Source organism: Terrapene carolina, unplaced genomic scaffold (assembly GCF_002925995.2).
Source record: "Terrapene carolina triunguis isolate 2854851 unplaced genomic scaffold, T_m_triunguis-2.0 Scaffold68, whole genome shotgun sequence".
NCBI classification, from domain to species: Eukaryota; Metazoa; Chordata; order Testudines; family Emydidae; genus Terrapene; species Terrapene triunguis.
This window is the reverse complement of record NW_020664419.1, coordinates 13,066,089-13,086,958: the sequence shown is the minus strand read 5'-3', so window position 1 is coordinate 13,086,958 and position 20,870 is coordinate 13,066,089. Positions and strand designations below refer to the sequence as shown.

Genomic DNA, 20,870 nt, shown 5'->3' with positions numbered 1-20,870 from the left:
TATCACATCTACTGCTTTTCCCCTATCCACTAGGCCACTGACTCTATCAAAGAAGGAAATTAGGTTGGTTTGGCATGATTTTTTTCTTGACAAATCCATGTTGGCTATTCCTTATGATCTTATTATCCTTCAGTGCTTACAAATTGATTATGTAATAATTTGTACCAGTATCTTTCCAGGTACTGAAGTTAGTCTGACCAGTCTCTAATTCCCTGGGTCCCCTTTGTTCCCCTTTTTAAAGACTGGTACTATGCTTGTCCTTCTCCAGTCTTCTGGGATCTCACCCGTCCTCCAGGAGTTCTCAAAGATAACCGTTTCTGAGATTGCTTCAGCTAGTTCCTTATGGACCGTACGATGGATTTCAAGGAATGACATCATGACTTTTTTACTTTAACACTGAGCCTTAATGATCTTGGACAACGTCCATTACATTACAATATACTGAAACGGGCATGTAACTTTGTGAAAATGTACTGAAACTGAAAAAAAAAATGATCTCAAAAGAAATTCTTACCTTCCTAGTGGACTGTTGTAAGTTTGGATTTATTTTTCTAAGGTGCTTTTGGCAGGTTCCTATATGGTTCAATGTGTTTCTATATGTGCAGCTTTGCATACAAATGATGACATTTCCACGAACAAAATCTACTTGCCATCAATTTACAATTGATATACATGCAAAGGCTTTGTGTGCGTGTGTGACTAAAGTTTATCATTTGGGTGCAAAGGTGACAGTTTACAGAAACCACAATAGTTTTCAACATCTGACCCTGAATATCTAATATATGTTCCATACCATCAGCTAATGTAAATGGTGCAAATTGACTTGAGGTCAATGGAGCTATAATAATTTACACTGGCTGAGGATATGGTCTTGTGACATCAATGGGAAAAGGTTCCTACAAAGTGTCATACATTTTCTATATTTTTTAAAAACATATACATAAAAATCCAGATAGGATTAATCTTTAAGTCTGATTTTTGCTTTTCACAAATAATCCTACCTTGAATGAAAGCAAACGAGCCATGTTACACTTGATATTAGTGGGAACATTCTGTTTTCTCTAAGCAGAACAAGAAATTCCAGGTAAAAGCTGACGATACCTTTTTTTTTTTTGGTTAAAACCAAAAATAGGAAATGCCATTTGTCATGATAAATTATACATTTTAGTCTGTAAGTGACTGTTGAAAGCACTTCCTCCCAGTTTATAATTATATTCCCCAGTGATAGACAGAAGGCAAGTGACGTAAACCTAAACGAGCGCTTTGTAATGCTTTGGTGGCAGTGTTATTGCAAAGCATGCTTTAAGATAGTAAATATAGGAACAGTCTTCTGAACGGGGCAAGTGACAGCTGTTTGACTCTGGGCAAAGAACTTCAAGTGAGATATTGTAATCTTTTAGGTCTAGAAATAGCTGGGAAAGGGGAATGCTCTCCAGAGAAGACTTCCCTAAGGGAGAGGATCAGTGTGAGACTATATTGTTCAACCAATGAATACTAGCTAAAGAGTAGACTCTACTGACTAACCTGTTATATTAAACACACAAGGCTTTTTGTGTTTTTACTGCCTATTCTAATTTCAGCACGTACCTCTAACACCAAAGTGTAGGAAGAGCCTTAGGGAACAGTGAGGCAGAGTGGTGAAGCTCCAGTCGAAGGAATTGGAATTACACACACCATTACAAGCAGATCATTTAAATAGTTCATGGTCTCCTGACATATAGCAGTATGTTGTGTTGCTGTGGACGTAGTGGAAGGAAGACACAAGCTCGAATTTAAGGAAAATTGTTTAGATTAGTTGAAGCTTATTATCAAGTAATGCTGCAGGGCACGTAGAACTTTCAACCACACTAAATTACTCATTGTTGGTTTTAACCATAGATATGGACACCTATGCCTGCAGGCATAGAGAATTAAGCTGACCAGATTTGGCACTGCAGGTCAAGGCATCCCGAGAAGACACAATTGAACCAGATGTCGGGAGTTTATGCTTTACCCATTTGTACTATATTTATACTACAATAAGTATAATCAAGACACATGCACAAACAGTGCAAATCAGATTTTTCAAGTGAGTTCTGCACCCAGCACTTCCCATGTCGGTCCCTACATGAAGCAGCCAGATTTTTCAAAATGTTCCTCACCCGTTAGCTCCCACTCTGTGTGTTTAACAGGAGCTGCTGGAGGCTAAGCTGTTTTGAGAATTGGACACCAACTGTGGCTGCTGAGCATTTTGGAATATCTGGTCCCGTATGTCTAGCAACCATCTCTATTTTGGTGTATGTACACATTACTACACGTGTTCATAGCTCCCAATGTTGGGAGTTACACATGTATATAATAAAATGGAGCTAGCTATTTCGAAGTTCTCCTATAATGTTCATTTGACTGGCAAAATGAAAACATAAAGCTCAAGACATTATTTCCTACAACACCACCAGCCTAGAAACTTGATCTCATTTGAGACTCAATTATGCCTGGTCATTAGGGTCTCTTTACAGTACATTTGCTTTTATTATGATATCTTATCTGTCCTTTTTCTCAGTAGAAGCTGGACGTCTACTATTAATGCATCTTAGTTTAATATAATCTCTCTGTGCCTTGGCGTTGCAGATTCCACCTAACCATTTCCCCCCTAATGCATTAAGTACTTCCATAATCAGCAAAAGCCACATCTAGTAGTAAATTATATTTGTTTGCCTTGTCAGTGTTTCATTAATCATACTGCTATGAAAAACCCAACCGAAGCTTGCCCATTCTCTTGTTTGGCTAAACAGGAACTGCTACAGAGAATTGGTTGCTCAGTTTGTTGCAAACATTTGTCAACCCAATACTGAAAATTTGTAGACCCAGTGGTCGCTGAAGTCTCAATTGTGACTCTTCGTGGATAGAAGATCAATCCTGGATAGGCATCCACACAGGTGTGTGTGTCCAGTTCTTTGTTCTCCTGTGCGTGCATGTCCTTCTAGCTCATTTTTTCCTATTCATTTCTCTTTCTGAATCAAGAAGTCTTGCAGTTAATTGCTTTTTTCCTCAAGGGTCTTTCTTAGGAACCTAATGCCCACTGTCAGTAGTGCTAACTAATGCATCAGGCAACACGCTACAGAATACCAGCAAATGAAGAAAGCTGTACGACGGTACCATAGAAATGCAGCAGATTTACCTCTGAGATTACTACATACAGGGTTTTTGCTGAGACATGGGCCATCTCATAATCAAAGCATAATGTTTTCAAAGTGTAATAACATACAGACATTGAGACTATTCCAAAACATGATAAAGAAACTAAACAGTTCCAGTGTGACATTGGAGTTCCTCATGTTTCCAACATGACTTTGGCCACTCCATGGAAACTTAATCAAAAACACAATTTCTAATGATCTGGTCCATACTTTTTTGAAAAAGCCCAGCTTTTCAAATCATTACCAAAGTTTCATAAATCCATGGAACTGATCACAAAAATACTGCATTTGGAGCACAGGGCATCTGCAGTAACAACATCTATCGCTACAGTGTTATGGATTACAGTAATGGCTGGGGAAAGGAGATGCCGGCTGGGTACAAAGAACACATCAGCTAAAGTAGTGTATGGGTTGTTATTACTATTATTTATTATTTCTATTATTGTAGCACCTAGGGGCCCTAATCATAGGCCAGGCATGGTGCAAACACAGAACAAAAAAGACATTGTTAGTAATACTTGTGAGGGTGATACACTGATGCTCCCCACCTCAGCTGGGATTCTATTTTCCCCTTAAGCCAGTGCACACCCCATACAAAAGGCTCATGTATTCTGACTTTGCACAGATGCTTAGGATTTAGCCTTAACTGAGACAGCAAAACAAAGGCTCTCACCATACAGTAGCTGAAGATTAATCAATCGCTATTTAGATGCATCATTATCGATTATGAAAATATTATGTTTCCAACAAATATGCTGATTTACTAAGTATCAAGCCTATTTTACAGTTAAGGAAAGTGAATTTTAGACATCATTAGTAATCCATGTTATTGCACATTACTTAGACGGTACTATGGGTGAGGTTATTTCCTTCCCGGACAAAATTGAGATTTCTTAAAGAAACAAATTAAAGTTTCCCTTTTTTAAAAAAAGAGGGAAAAAAATAAATGTACATTTCTCACCTTACAAATTCTTCCAACTCGGGAAAGGATCGCTTTGTCAGACGTGCTGCTATCTTGAGATATTTCTCGGAAAAAGAAATAGATTTTGTCGTCGTCTGGGTTGTATGTGTCCGGGATGGGGTAGGTTCCAATAAATTTTGCTCCTAAAAGAAACCCCCAAAACAAAAACAAATTATTAAAGTATAAAAAAAGAACCCCTAATACTTGAGACCAAGATTCTGCGTTTGTGTCCATGAAGCAGATCATGGTGAAATCAATGAGTCATCATAAGCATATCTGAGAGAAGTCTGGTCACAAGACTGTATTGACCCCAAAAGTATTTACATCTAATAGGGTAGCTTTTATTCTTCAGGCTGTATTCTGTTGCAGAACCCTGCATTGACATAATTGGCTGCCATTGTGAGTTTACAGGGTTAATGCCAAGGTTTTTAGATCCAAAATCCATACCTATGATACAGCTGATTTGCTGCTTGTGTTACCCTGTTTCCTGCTAAGCGGGTTTTCCAAAATCACACACTATGTTACACAGTTATCTAATTTAAAAATGGCAGCACTTAGTAGTAGTCCAGGGACGTAGGAAACCACAAATGTTTACGAGAGACAGTATGCAAGGGAGCAATATAACCTCTATTTGTTTGCATGACTTAAGCTCAGATATTAATAACAGCTGTACTAAGACAATAGTTTCCTATGCACATGTGCTAGGATGGCCTTACTAAGTCAACAGTGTTGAGATTGTCTCGCTAAGACAATTGGTTCATATGTCCCTGTTCTGCTCTACAGTCTCATTTTCAAAGGTTTAATAACTTGGCATTTTCACTTTGCTTGTGCACTCAAATCAGAAAGTAACGAAATGCCAGCCACCTTAGCTAGCGAAGCAACAACAAGCAACAAAATTCAAATACACAAATAGAGGGGGAAATATTTAGGGAAATTGCTTTAAGATGTCCTTGTGATCTGCTACCATGACTGAGATCCTCTGGGAGCACTCAAGATAACTGTCCTTTGCCCTGAACAAGAGGTGGGCCAGTGACCAGACTAACTCAGCGGGAGTAGGCCCTTGACTCTGGAATTCATTTCCCAGGCTGGTCAGACAGAGCATAGTATCTCTGGCCCTCAACGGGTACAGTGCAAGGATCATCTTTTCTCCCAGTTGTTTGGCTAGGGGGTAAGAAAGAGGGGCAAAACGAAGACTAGAAGATGTTGAGTGAGTGAGCAGTGAACTGGTCGTTTGCAGGGAATGATATTTTCTTCTGCCTCCGTAAGAAGTTAACTGACTTGTATTTAAATATGTTTGTTTAAATTCTCAGTATGCACAATGATGCCAGAGAGCGAAATGTATGGGCCAGAATAACATTCGTATTACTCCAGCTTCACACTGGTGTGACTCCATGGAGATACATGTCACTGTAAAATTGGAATGACGCAGTAGATCATTTGGGCTAGGATTTTCAAATGAGCCTAAGGGAGGAGTTAGGCACCCAACTCCCACTCCGGCCCTTTCAGGCTCTTTTGAAAATACCAGCCCTAGCCATTAATAAATTCATAGCATTAATACGCTTCCAAGGTGGCTATCAGCTTATAGAGCTAGTTAAAAATAAACAAATAGCAAATTCTGAAAAATACCTTGCCAGCATCCTTATTACTTTCAGATTTGTTTAAAAAAATCCACATCTGCAGAGCTAAACTCTGATTTTTTTTAATTAAAATTTTACTGGTTTCCTTGGCAAATGGAATCCAAAAACAAATGCACAAATATCAGTTCCTGGAACATATCTGAAGCAATCTCAAACAAATTGAATAAAGGAACAGGAATACTTAAGTAATACAATATTCAAGGATTTAAATTCACAATTGAAAACATTAAAGTTGAAAGTTACATCCAAACAAATAAACTGAAAAAGGTAATCATACACAGACAAAGACATAGAAATCAATGTAATAAACATCACACACACACACAAAATATATTTTTTCCACAAGTGAGATCTTCCTCTCATCTTTAGTATCCTGTTCACACTCTATATAGAAAAACAAATCATAATCAGCTGTGACATGGTTTTTGTATGTTTTGTAGAGAAAACAAATGGCATAATTGTGCATTTTAAATCATTGCTTATATTCTCAATCATATTGTCTGTCTTCATTCAAAAATCTGACTAATTTTAATAGAAAGATTGTAAAGATTTCATTTGTTGAGGTGTGTATAAGGAAACAATAAGGCACTGAGATGATAAATGGAGAGCAAGGCCTGGTAACAGATGATACAGTATATCCTGGTATTGCATAAACTTTTTGTAATTTGCTCTGATGGCCTTCTGGGAGCAGCAATAAAAGTAGAGAAAGTTCACTAACACAGTATGTATCCCTGGTGTTGTATCTGATTACCTATTTTAAACAATGCTCCAATCCAATATTATAGGATTGCTTGGTCAAGAGGCTCAATAAAGTTTATTCAACTGAGTAAGTCGTATTAAGACTCGTGAGGCCCGGATGCAGAGGGAATCAAAGGAGTGGGAAAGGCCGAGAAAGCAGGGAAGTGAAGGGAGCAGATCTGAAGCAGCATGAGCTAGTGGAAGACACACTGCACCAACACTATGATTTTGGGCCTCTAGAGGGCATGGGTATAGAAGAGGGGCAGCTACTCCGTGATACATGCTTCCCATGCATTCTACATTGTGGAACAAACCCCTGGAGGTTAATGATATCCAGGGAGACATTAACTCCGACAATGGCATTAGCTCCCTGGACAAGTGGGAGGAATGTGTACTTGCTTGGTGTATACGTGTGTGTGGACAGATCAAAGACAGCATGGTTCAGGAGCCAGGCACACTGCCATAGGACTCTTCAATTCTCATACAATCCTTTTCACTGCCAATCTTGTCAAGAATCTGCTTGGCTTGGACAAGACAGATCCACAGAGCTTCAATCTAAGGCCCAATCCTGAGAAGAGATCCACATGCTCATTGACTTCAGCCAGTGGCAGATTTAGAGTTAGTGGGGCCCTGTGCATAGCTTCATTTTCAGGGCCTCCCCCTCGGGACCCAGCCCAGAAAAAGAACATTCTTTTTTTCTTCATCCTCCTCCTATATTTTAAGTTATGGGACGTAAATGAAAATAAAGTGAGGTACCCTGATTGGGGCAGGGGCTTGGGATGCAGGAGGGGGTACAGGGGTCGGGCTCTGGGAGGGAGTTTGGGTGCTGGGTGTGGGCTCTGGGCTGAGGCAGGGAGTTTGCGTGCGGGAGGGGTGCGGGTTCTGGGAGGGAGTTTGGGTGCTGGGTGCAGGCTCTGGGTTGGGGCAGGGGGTTTGGGTGTGAGAGAGGTGAGGGGTCGGGCTCTGGGAGGAAGTTTGGGTCCTGGGTGCGGGCTCTGGGCTGAGGCAGGGGGTTTGGGTGCGGGAGGGGTGCGGGTTCTGGGAGGGAGCTTGGGTGCTGGGTGCAGGCTCTGGGTTGGGGCAGGGGGTTTGGGTGTGGGAGAGGTGAGGGGTCGGGCTCTGGGAGGAAGTTTGGGTCCTGGGTGTGGGCTCTGGGCTGGGGCAGGGGGTTTGGGTGCGGGCTCTGGAAGGGAGTTTGGGTGCTGGGTGCGGGCTCTGGGCTGGGGCAGGGGGTTGAGGTGTGGTGGTGGGGAAATGGGGTGGCACTTAACTTGGGCGGCACAGCTCCCAAAGTGACTGGCACACACCCCCCCCCCGGCAGAGGCTCCTAGGCGGGGGAGGGGGGCAGGGGGTCTCCGTGCACCACTGCCCGCAGTCGCCACCCCCGCAGCACCCATTGGCCTCAGTTCCCAGCCAATGGGAGCTGCAGAGTCGGTGCTCAGGGCAGGGACAGTGTGCAGAGACCCCCTCCTCCAGGGGCCGCAAGGACATGCCATCTGCTTCCAGGAGCAGTGTGGTGCGGAGGGAGGGAGGCAGAGTGGACAGGTAGCTGCCTTAGCCCTGCTGCTGGCACGTCTCTGCACGCCCCTTGGGGGGAGGGGGACAACAGGTCTCCGTGTGCTGCCCGGTGTGGGGGCAGCGTGCAGAGCCACCTCCCCCACGCCAGGGGTGCATAGAGACGTGCCAGCAGCCGGCTGCTTCCGGGAGCGATGTGGGGCCACCAGCCACGGCATGCAGGCAGCCTGCCTACCTGAGCCCTGCTACTCCGCCGACCGTGACTCAGGGACAGGTTGTCAGATATTTGTCCTGCATTTTGGGTCCCCCCCTGCCATTGGGGGCCCAGTGTCACTGCACAGTTTGTTTCATGGTAAATCTGCTCCAGACGTCAGTGGGACTCTGTGCAGGAGTAAGAGTCCCAGTGGGTGTGAATTTGTTTGAAGGTTTATTCATCTCATCCCTTCTGAAAGGCCGCTATTAATGCAGTCAAGAGTAGGATGTGAAGGCAATGCACTGCACAGGACCTAATGGTGTCCCAGAAATCTTTGCCTTCTGCATTGTTTTTTCCCTCCACAAGAAGGAAAAATACTGCTTCAAAAAACATTTTACTAAAAAATTAAAACTTAAAATGCTAACATGCATTATAGCACAATCTCCTCTGCACTCAAGCCCCCCACCCCAAGCCATACATTTTTCACTTATCCTAAGTAAAATATGAGTCACCCCTGCAAGTAATTTATTGCTAATTATACAATTACTTAAATATGTGCAACCATTCCTAGAGGTCTAACATATGCCTGGTAAATGGGTAGTTTAGGCAATTTAGGTTCTGGAGTGATTTTAAACCTAAATATTTTCTTAGCACCAAAATCTGCTGAAAGCACAAAATGTATGTGATTGTTAATATTACTTAATAAACTAGTGATGCACTGAGTATTATGGTACAGTATTTAGTGCAAAAAACGATCATAGTAGTTAGAATTTCCTCAGCCTTAACAGAATCATTTTAAAACATTAAAAACAGCTAGTTTCTATGTATTCCAATGTAGAACAATGCATGGATTGTCTATGTCAAGTTTCAGACATGCTATAATTGTAGTCCTTAAATACGGCTGGAAAGAGAGCAAAAACCTGACAGAGATGTTGGGGGCTTCATTATTTACTTGGTATGAGAGAGTATCCTCACCACAGCCTAACATACTAAGTTGTTTTTAAAACTCAGCCATATTCATATAATGCACACTGTCCTTACAGAATTCTCACAAATATGTTACCTCTTAGGGAAAACAAAATAAATTAAAAAAAAAAAGGTCTAAAAAGCCAAACCAAAAACCTCAGAACTAAAACACATACAAAACTCTCAATTTGTTCGCTTTATGTTGCACCCATTTACTGTTCCCTTGTCTGTTTAGGGCCCAATCCTAACCACACACACAGAGGTAACTTTTTGATGCCATTGAACAGCCCAAGTGGAAATTAATGGTGTAGGTAAGTGTGTGCAGGGTTGGACTGTTAGGTTGTAAGGCACAGAACACAAAGGTATTGAGGCGTCTAATTCCCATTAATTGGTGCCTAAACACCTTTGGGGATCTGGGTCTCAGTTCTTTTGGGCAGGAAATGGAACCTTCTAATATGTCTGTGCCATGCATACCAACAGTAGTGCTAGAACTGTAACAACTAAATTCATCAGCTCACAACAACATTAAATCTTTTCTGTGATAATACGTTACCCCTTAGGAAACTGGCTAATCCTAAGGATGTTTATGCCATAAGTACTGGTCAATGTCCAGGGTTCTAAATTGGCTAGTGAGGGACCAGGCCACATCAAAACTCCTGAAAGGAGCCAGTCCTGGCCTGAGTTGGCCTGCCTCACTTTCTAAGAACCCTCTCCTGCTCTGGACTGCAAACTGAACATGGCTTGCCTTCCTTCACTGCCAGACCTCAGGAAGTGTAGCAGCTGGCGGATTGGCACGGAGCAAGAGAGGTGGGGCCAGGGCCAGCTCCAGGCACCAGCCTAGCAAGCAGGCTCCTGGGGTGGCCAATGAAGAGGGGGATGGCACGTCTGGCTGTTCGGCGGCGGGGCCGTCACTCCCTCTCGGAGCGAAGGACCTGCCGCCGAATTGCTGCCGTAGAACGAAGCGGCGGTAGAGCTGCCGCCGCTTGCGATCGCTACTTTTTTTTTTTTTTTTTCCTGCTTGGGGCGGCAAAAACGCTAGAGCCGGCCCTGGGTGGGGCAGAACAGGTACAGAGGCAGCCAAGGGAGAAAAGCAGGAGACAGCAGAGAGAGAGCTCAGCAAGGCCTAAAGGAGATGAGATTCTCCACCTGCTTGGAAGGATCCCAGTTTTACAGCCTGGGGAGGGCTAAGGATATTTTAGTGGTTGTATATATGGCTTTTTTTACACAGGAAAGACTTTGGGACAGGGGAATGGGCACAAGTGGATAGAAAGGTGAGGCAACTGCATGGGAGGAGAGAGAGGAGTGAAAGAAAGAGTAAACTCTTGTCAAAGGGTTAACAGGCACAATGATCCCTTTCAGAGGATAACTATGGAGAAGTCAACTTACCCCTGCGGTCAGGAGCTCTGGCTTTACAATTCACCCATAATAGCCACATGGTCATGCTGCATCACGGCCCAGTGTTGCCACATTTTTAAAGAGAACGGATGGCTGAAAGGGGACACTTTCATATCTCCTCATTGAAAGGCATTAGGATTGTGGGTGAAGTTTTCTGTGCCACTCTGTGTGTGTGGTTTGAGGATGGCTGGGTATAAATATATTTTTTTACAGGGTTTATTACTTTTTAAATGGTTTTAAATGGGCAAGAAAAAGCAGTCTGTTACTTAGGAAGCAAATTTAAAGCATTCATAGTGGTTTTAAACTGCTCCTTGGAGTAGCACGGGATATTTTTCCCCTGTGTGTGGGGGGGGGAGGAGGAAACCTCCTACCTAATAGATGGAATTTCTAGTCTGACATTTCAGAGCGCTGTAGGAAGCAGTTTTTAATAAATGATTGCAACTGTTTGGTGAAAAAAAATATTATTCCAACAACACTGAAAAACTAGAAGCACTTATGCCATTAAATTATTTCCAACTACTGTGCTATATATAGACTCATAGATTAGAGATGGAAAAAATTCTTAAGTCTTGTACTTCAAATCCCTTCCATTGCAGTATTTTCCCCTCTGGTACATTTCTCCAGCACTTTCTCCGTTCTACTTTTAAAAGACTGTAGTTGGGAATAACTAACGATGCAACTTTATTTATGCTTGTTATATACATGTTTTTAAATAAAATGGGCCTCTGAACTTTCAAAAAAGCAGAGACAATGCAGTCAACAGCAACATATGTTTAGTGTCCTACCGTTAAGCCAGTAATGTTCGGAAATGTCAGTTCTGATGTAATGGTGGTCGTGAGATGGGCCCAGAGAACGTGTTAAAGCTGTATCTTTGCCAAGGAAATCAGAAGCTGTTCCAGCATAGAGGTAGTCATCTGTAAATGAGAAAGAAATAGTGAGGCTTTCTTCAAGAACATGGTGTATATATGGTTTATTTTATTCCAATATTGTTGCATTAATAAAGTATACATATTTTACACCATTCTTTTCTTTTAAATCAAAGTCTTTGATTCTGTAATGTAACATAAAGGATAACATTTTCAAATATACCTCAGTGACTTCGGAGCCCAGGTCCCATTATCAAAAGTGACTTAGGCACTGAGAAGCCTAAATCCCATTGACTTTCAATGAAATTTAGGAAGAATTTCCAAAGGCTCCTAAGTGCTAACTAAATAATTTAATACAGATTGGTGTTTCATACGCTGCAAACTGGTAATGACGAATTTTGATACAGGGCCCAATCCTGATCATGTTAAAGTAAATGAGCCTCTTTTCCTGGGTCAGGTGACGATGATTTACCTCACAGCAAAACTAGAGTTAAACATAATGAGAGTTCCAGATTGTTTCCATGCATTGCACTGTGCCAGTTGCAATTGCAGTTACAGTTTATTCCTCTGCTTAGGTTTCTGTATGGTTCTTAGAATCCAAAGCCAGAAGGGACCATTGTGATCATATAGTCCAACCTCCTCTATTACACAGGCCGTAGAACTTCCCAAAAATAATTCCTAGAGCATATGTGACTATCTTCGTGGGATCTCAGCACTGCACAAAATTAAAGGCGCACAGAAGACCAGAACAATGTTTGCTCTTTGTGTTCATAGCATAGCTCTTTTGTGAAAAGAAGCCCAAAAAGACCTTGCTGCACAAGTTTTCCATTGCCCAGTGCATTCCACAATATTTCTTTAATTCTTGCAAAATAAGAAGCTATGTTTAATAACGATGATTTTTATAACACATTTGTATATGATGACATATTTCTGGTGTTTGTAAGAAGAAACAACAAAACTATGATGATGCCTGTAATCCATACATGAATGGCAGAACTTCATATTGAACAGCAATCATAAACCACATATAAAAGGCCCCTTTACTCAAATTCTGACATGGGTGAAAACATTCTATGTGATCTCTGTGCAGATAAATCTGAAGCTGAAAGTAACTGCATTTTTAATATTATGCAATACTGATGTTGTGAAGTTTCTTCTGTTCAGAGAAAAACACATATTAAAAAATATACCTAATCCTCCCCCAATAAAGATGAACCAAAGAAACCTATTTTATCAGTATTACTATTATCTAAGTAATCCTTCCGTAACAATATTTTAAAATACATCTTTCAGACAGCATGTCTCCTTTGTGCAGTGACATTAGCACATTCTGAAAGGTAAATGTCAAAATGAGGAATGGATGATATAATTAGTGTTTGCTAGCTGACAGGCATTCAATGATTGATACATCTGAAAGACTCAAAGAAAATGCCCATCCTCACTTAACCTCTGTTGACAAGGAGCTTTCAGCACTTAACTTATTCTTTGGTATCCTGCATTCCAACTTCCTGTTGTTTCCTACAAAGGCTTTGGTAGACAAGAATTTTTAAAAAGGGATGGATGCTAAACAATATTAATAATAAATGCATTAAAAAGCTTTGAGCAACTGCATAATAATATAAAAATGCCTACGTAGGATAGGCAGATATTCAAAGCTTTTGGTAATACACTCGCAACTACTCATGCAAGGAAGTATTTGTAGAATCAGGCAAATAGCTTTTTAAGATTAGGTACTAAAATAGACACCAACAAATGCATTCAATCTGCCCCTGTAGGTTTTAGCCAAAGGGACTAGTTTAACATAATGTATAGCTAATCTGTACACAAGATATTGAGGCCAAATGTTTTGCAATATTTAAAAAAAAACATAGACATTTATAAGGAGAATGAGATCATTCCCAATTACATTAAAATATATAACTATTTATAAAGGATAGAATTCCTAGCTCTTGTAGAGTGTTTCACATCTTTAGATCTCAAAGCACTTTACAAAGGAGGTCAGTATCATTACCCCAATTTAAATATGGGGGAAAATGAGGCACAGAGTAGGGTCGTGACTTGTCCAAGGTCACACAGCATGCCTGGGCAGAGCCAGGAATTGAATGGAGGTCTCTTTTCATAGACTCTAAAACCATGTTTCATCTGAACTCCTGCATAACACAGGACATAGAACTTCCCCCAAATAATCCTGGTTTGAACTACAGCATCTCTCTTAGAAAAATACCTACTTTTGATTTAAAAATTGCCAGTGATGAAGAAGCCACCATAATACTTGGTAAAGTGTGCCAATGGTTAATTACCCACCACTATTAAAAATGTACACCTCATTTCCAGTCTGAATTTGCATAGCTGCAACTTCCAGCCACAAGGAACGTGGCAGCAGTAGGTCCCACTCCAATGCCCAATCTTGGTCCAGTGCCCAAGCCACTAGGCCAAACTGCCTCCCTTATGTTTCAGGGCATGAACTAATTGATGTGTTAGGAAGACATTTCCCCCAAGGGCAGGTGATTTCACAGCTGCCTATTGCAGTGTTTCTTGTACCTTCTCCTGAAGCATTTGGCATTGGTCAGGGATGGGATACTGAACTAAAGGGGTCACTATTTTGGTCCAGCATGGGAGTTCTTATGTTCTAAATGATATGTTTTAATAAATTGAAACATGTCCTCTTCTTCACTGCACAAGACTTAACAGAGAACTCAAAAGTATTTTAATGCTACTGAAATTAACAACCAGCTCTATAATAAATCAGAGTGTTCTGTCACATTAGGAAAAAGAGAACAGTAGAAGTTTTTAGAATCCCTTTTTAGAAACAGACTTCACGGCCATTAAAAAGGGCTAGGGGTTCCTGAGAATGGTAACCCTCTGGCTTTAATCTATTGTTTTTAATAAAAGAAGTGCTGGACCTTCAGCTGGGTCAAGATCACAAATCATCGATCTTATTATTGTAGAATAAAGGCTGAACATTAGTCATATTCTTTTTATAACCCCAAGTGTCTGATACTTCAAAGCACTATCACCACTCCTCTTTTGCTGTAAATGAAAAGGTCATGGTGCATCACTCTTATCTCGTATTCATACACTTGATGGACAAGTTAAATGAAAATTGTCCAAAGCTCTGAACCAAACCATGACAAAAGTAGCTCTCTTACAGTGGTTTGAAATTCAGAGGTCAGGCTGACATTCCATGACACCAAATGTCAGACCACACAGCATGGAAGTACAGGCCTCTGAAGTGGCTACTCAAATAATTAGAAACCTCAAAATGGATTTATGCAGATGACTTCATGTATGTCAACAGACTTCAAAGGGCTGACAATATTGATAATTGCCACAGAACCCCTGAATCATATGAAATACTGTATACAGGTTTTTTTTAAGCAGAAATGACCGGGTAAAGATGACACCACCTTGTTTCTAAACTGGCAGTTTTTCCATTTATTGGCTCTCATATTTCCCCTTTAGCTTTATTGCATTCATTTTTTTTTTTAGCATATGCAAAGTGAAGGACACTGTTGGGCCAGGTCATGAGCTAGTAAAAATTGGCATAGCATCATAAAAGACAATGGAGCTCAGCGGATTTGCACTGGCTGAGGATCTGGACCTGTTGTTTTTAGTTAAATAAGATTGTGATGAACACGCAAGGAAGAAACATCCGTGATGTTGACATCTTACCTGTCATTACTGAAGCAAACGGCTGATGAGGATCAAAAGGACATTTCAACCTGCCAGACTCCAGGTTCTGAGTGTCCAGTCTGAATACCATTTCCTGAGAATAAATGCAAATTCATTAACCAGGTGTCAATGCAGAGAGAGACTAAGTCTCAGACGTATTGCTCTTCTCATATATGAAGTAACGGTGTTTTAGACTGTGTATCTCTCACGTGCCTGGCCTTTATGTCTGTAGTTGTATAGCTCTGCTTTGTATCTGGCTTTTACATTCATCATTTTAATGCATCACAGTCATTTAATAGCAATGAATTTAATAAAAATAAACGGATCTGAAAATAGATGCATTGTTCAATTCCATCCATCCAGATTAAAGGCTGGATGTGCCTTAAAGGCACAAGTCCTTGTTGGGGAGGGAGTGCTGACTGTGCACAAATGGGAGGGATTCTGGCTATCTCCACGTGGATTTCTCTTGGGGCTTCTGAACAGTGCTCACTGCAGACGCAGCTCAGCCACTCTTCACATGAGTGCAGCATGTGCTCTCCCCTTGCCATCTTTAAGGAAGCTGTTGACTATGGGGATGCTAGCATGGCTCACTGGCTCCAATCACCACCTGGAGAGTGGCTAGGAGCTGGGCAATGGCACAAGGCATAAAGCAGGATGGAGAAAAATCATGATTTAAAAAGAATAATAATGGATTTAAAAAAAAATCAAACAATGGTTTTTATTTAGATCCTATTTATTTATTTACATGTTGCTAGTCCTTTACGTTCAGCCCGTTTTATAGTCTTTAACTGCGTAAGTGGCTATTTGGTACTTGTTTCCTTCATTAGTTTCCTATTTGTTAGTAAAATTTCAAGATTGACAGAGAGTTTTTTTCCACTAAGAAATTTCACACTTAAAATGTTTGTCTGTGCTGGGAGAGAGAACACCCCCCCCCCCATAAGTCTAGGGCCTCCCTATGGGTTTGTCTAGCCTTGGAATGTTTTACCAATTATACCAGTATAATTATGCCTGTATCATTTAACAGCTACTGTTATACTAATATAACTTGCCAGGTGGACACACTTATTCTGGAGTAAGAGTGGCTTTTCTAGGTTAGTTTAAACCCCTTACAAAGCAACATAAGCTAAACGGAAAAAAAACAAAACAAAAGGGCACTCATACCAAAATAAGCGTATCCACTTAGGGACTTACATCACTATAATTAGAGTGGTTTAAATTAACACTTTAGTTTCCACTGGTATAGCTTTCCAGTGGGGACATGCCCTAATATCCTTATTGTGAGAACAGCACAAACTGAAACACAAAATTGATAAGCAAATAGTCTGGGCTGTATTTGCAATCACCACTACATTCCATTACACTGAACTGCCAGAAGTCAAGAAAGCTGAAATGGTTCAACCATATTACACTCTTCCAACATGGTTTGCAATCTGAAGTCAGTGGGACCCTGTGCTTTTTAATCACTTAGGTGCTTTTGAAAATCCTACTCTTATGTCTATAAATATGGGCTTGTGGTGGGTCGGCTGCCCCACACAGGGAGAAGAAGGGTTAAAAGCAGCACCAGGGAGGCTGCACAGAACCCATTAATCAGGAAAGGGCTTATTGATCCCACCAGTAGGGGGAAGGCTTGCTGGAGCAGCCGATCAGAGCCAGCGAGGGCCATATATAAAGGGCTGCTCAGCAGTGCAGAAGGCAGTCTCTCCCTGGAAGGCAAGGGAGGAGGACTGGCTGCCTGAAGTGGCATAGCTAGAGCAGTGCTGGCAGGGGCAGCGGAGTGAAAGGGTGAGCTGCTGGCTGACCACTGCCAGGCTGGGGCTTTGCTCCAAGGGCTGAGAGGGTGCTAGGGCTATGGGGGAAGTGGCCCAGGGAAAATAGGCAGCAGGTCGGAGGAGGGCAGTAGTTGGCTGCCAGCTATAGGGTCCCTGGGTTGGGACTCAGAGTAGTGGGTGGGCCTGGGTCCCCCCACTTGCCAATGAGGAGAGTGGCCAGTATACAGACTGCAGTTTGTCCCTGAGGCGAGGGGCTGGACATTGGACTTCAGTTGGCCAGTGAGGCAAGTGGCAGGAATAGAGACAGCCGGAGGGCCATGCCCAGAAGAGGACACTGTGGTCTGGGGAGCAATGTGGGTCCAAAGAGTGGAGACAGCAGTGATGGCAGGCCTGACACCACTAGCTGAAGGCGGACTGGAAGGGCCGAGAGCTCATTCCCATGACGGCCAGCAGGAGGCGCCATGGTGGTGAGTCCCGCTTTGTCACAGGGCTTAAAGCAAACTTTAGGCTCCTATTTTTGGACCGTATGTATGAAAAAAAACACAACCTTTGTTAATGTAGTGAAGGTCTAAATAGTTTTTCATTGTTAAAACAAAATCGCTTCGGTGTTAGTGACAAAAATGTTATGCCACTAAGGTAAAAGTTTCAATAAAAAATACCAATTTTAGCCTGTGATGCTGCAAACACTCACATGAATGCTTAACTTTATGCATGTGAGTACTCCCATTGAAGTCAATTTGACTATTTGTGTGAGTAAAATTATGCAACTGCTAAAGTATTTATTGGACCAGGGCCTTAATTTTCCATATTTTGTTTTTTGCCTGGAGCAGTTTTGTATAATTGCAGTGAGATACCCTACTAGTAGTGGCATTTAAAAACCCCTCCTGCATTTATAGTATCAGAGGGGTAGCCGTGTTAGTCTGAATCTGTAAAAAGCAACAGAGGGTCCTGTGGCACCTTTAAGACTAACAGAAGTATTGGGAGCATATGCTTATGCTCCCAATACTTCTGTTAGTCTTAAAGATGCCACAGGACCCTTTGTTGCTTCCTGCATTTATAGTTTAGCTCTTCATACATTTTAGTTTAAAATTGCAATAACACAAATTTTCTAATTAGTTTTACAAAGTTTCAACCTGATTTAAATCAATTATTAAAATAATAAAATAAAATAATAAAATAAAAATCAAGTGCCCCCAATGAATGGTTTAAATCACTTTGTGTTAAATTATTCCACCCTGTCTTGGGGTATGGAGGGCAGGCTACTTACACACCCACAGAGGGTTATGTACAATAGGACTCCTTAACAAGTTAAATCCACCAATCAGCTACACTACATGGTTAGATCAATACAAGGCAGCTTACGTTGACCTAGTGTGGATGTGTCTTCACTTAAATTTGGCTCCCGTCGATGTAAATGCCCCACTATGCCGACTTAATAACAAACACCACCTCCCCAAGCAGCGGAGAGTCACAGTCGATGTAGTTAGGTCAACACAAGGTATGTCTACACAGCAAAGAAAACCCCACAGCTAGCCCGTGCCAGGTGACTTTGGCTTGTGGGGCTTGGGCTAAGGGGATGTTTCATTGCTGTGTAGCCTTCTGGGCTTAGCTTGGAGTCCAAGCTCTAGGACCCTGCAAGGTAGGAAAGTCCTAGGGCTGCAGCCTGAGCCTGAAAGTCTACACTGCAGTGAAACAGTCCCGCAGCCCGAACCCTGGGAGCCCACGTTGATTGGCATGGGCCAGCCACAGGTATCTAGTTGCTGTGCAGACATACACACAGTGTCAGTGGAGACACCATGTTATTTAAATCGACTATTATTGGTCTCCAGGAGCTGTCCCACATTGTTCCACACTGACCACTCTGGTCACCGTTGTGAACTCCACTGCCCAGGGGGTCAGGGAGACAGGAAACTGCCCCTCCTCTTTAAAGCCCTGTGAATTTTTGAAATTCCTTTTCCCGGTTGCCTGGGTTGGCGAGCACACCTACCAGCTCTCCACTGTTGTGCGCAGCTGACCAGGCTGGCTACATGGTGTAGACGCGTTCTTGCCTGGAGTAAATGGGCGGTATTTGATCTCTTATGGGGAGAAGAGCTTGTGCAGGCATAGCACCGATCTAGCCATAGAAACGTGGACATCTAGAAGCAGATTACTTGGGGGATACCGGAGAAGGGTTACAACACGGTTGGTGTATGTGTACACCTGAAATGGGGCGTTCTTTCCCCTTCATAAATTCTGTTCCCTTAATGTATTAAGTTTTAGAGGTTTTCTTTTAATTGCCTGGTTCATGTTACAGAATAAAATTCTATTTTTTGGAACAAAATTCATCTTTATTAGTTCACAACATACGCTGGCTGGTGCTGAGCAGTTCTCACACCCACCTCTTTCTTGTTACTTCACTGTCACAGAACCTGTAATACCATTCATGGACAATATTAATAGGTGTATTGACAATGTTCTAATCACTACAAGATTCATATCGGCCTGCAAAAGAGCAAGGCCAGATAGAATACACTATAGCAACACTTACTACTCTGGCTCACTATTATAATGGTCTTTCAAAGCCTCCCTGAGCCGTGTAGCCCCGTACTGTATCTGAATGTTCAAATTCAGAAGACAGCTGCTCGACCTCCAGCCCAGAGGAAACCTTTCTCCTTTTACTTCACAGATATTATGCAGGACGCAGCAGGCCACTATAACCATTGGGATATTTTTCTCACTTAGGTCCAATCTTGTAAGTAAAACAACGCTAGTGATCCTTCAAATGACCAAAGGCACATTCAGCTGCCATTCTGCACCTGATGAGCCTGATGCCGTCCAGGTGGCCAGTGTATAGCTTCATGACCCTTGGGAGCAATAGGGGTAATCCGCCAGTTGGGAAAGAAAGACCCTGATTGCAGGTTTTTGAACAGTTCCATCTTCTTAAAGATGTGAGCCTCGTGTACCTTCCCTGAAGAGCCCACATTGATGTCAGTAAAGCATCACCAGTGATTTACCAGAGCTTGCATTACTATAGAAAAGTAGCCCTTTTTGTGGATGTACTCTGTGGCAAAGTGATCTAATGCTAAAATAGGGATACACGTGCCATCTCTTGCCACACCACAGTTCAGGAACCCCGTTGGTGCAAAACCAGCCACTATGCCCTCCACATTGCCCAGAGTCACAGTCCTGCATAGCAGGAGGCGATTGATAGCCCTGCACACTTGCATGACAATGGCCGCTGTGGTGGATTTCCCAACTCCAAATTGATGCCTGACTGACAGGTAGCAATCTATCCTTGCAAGTTTCCACAGTGTGAATCACCACTCGCTTCTCAACTGTCAGTGCAGCTCTTATTTTGGTGTCTCTGCACTGGAGGGCCTGGGGCAAGTTCAGAACACTTTGTGGCTTTATGCATCCAAAAGCTCTGCAGCCACGTCTCATCATGCCAAACCTGCACGACAATGCAATCCCACTAGTCAATGCTTGTTTCTCAGGCCCAGAACTGGTGCTCCGCCATCTCCGGCTGCTCCGCGAATGCCACCAACAACCTGGAATTGGTTCTTTCTATGCCCCACAGCAATCTAGCCTCCAAGGAATCATCACGTTCTCCACAGCTCCTCAGGCAGCTCTGCAAACACTACAGGACCATGCCCTCTATGCTTGCAACGCTCATGACAATAGTGCAGAGCTGTACAGACTCCATGCTTCTGTCACAGATGGCGGGTAGCAAGGAGGGATGTGTGCGTTTTTGTGGGTTTTGAAAAGAAGATGTGAAATATTATGGGATGGAGAACACTTCATTATGGGAAGTTGATCCCCAGCCTCCCAGTCACCACTGCATGACTCGTTTTTGCAATGCCTGATGGGGCCGAAACTTCCCAAAACACCCTGTGCTGGATGATGGCAAGTTGCACAGTGGGATTCCTACCCGTGGTGCACTGCTCTCTGCACTGATACAAGCACTCCTGGTGAGGACGTGCTCCGCCGACACAAGGAGCAA

At 42.4% G+C, this 20,870-nt stretch overlaps 1 protein-coding gene across 2 annotated transcripts in view; it reads right to left on the bottom strand.

Annotated features, from left to right (window-relative positions):
- The window catches only part of LOC112117804 (semaphorin-3D), a 176,922-nt gene that overhangs the window by 59,869 nt on the left and 96,183 nt on the right, over positions 1 to 20,870 (bottom strand). For both annotated transcript variants that reach the window (XM_026648654.2, XM_026648653.2), the window contains 3 exons: positions 15,123 to 15,216; positions 11,370 to 11,498; positions 4,141 to 4,283 (listed from right to left, as the gene is read on the bottom strand). In XM_026648654.2, the coding sequence (XP_026504439.1) occupies positions 4,141 to 4,283; positions 11,370 to 11,498; positions 15,123 to 15,216 (366 nt within the window). The remainder of the gene's footprint in view (positions 1 to 4,140; positions 4,284 to 11,369; positions 11,499 to 15,122; positions 15,217 to 20,870) is intronic.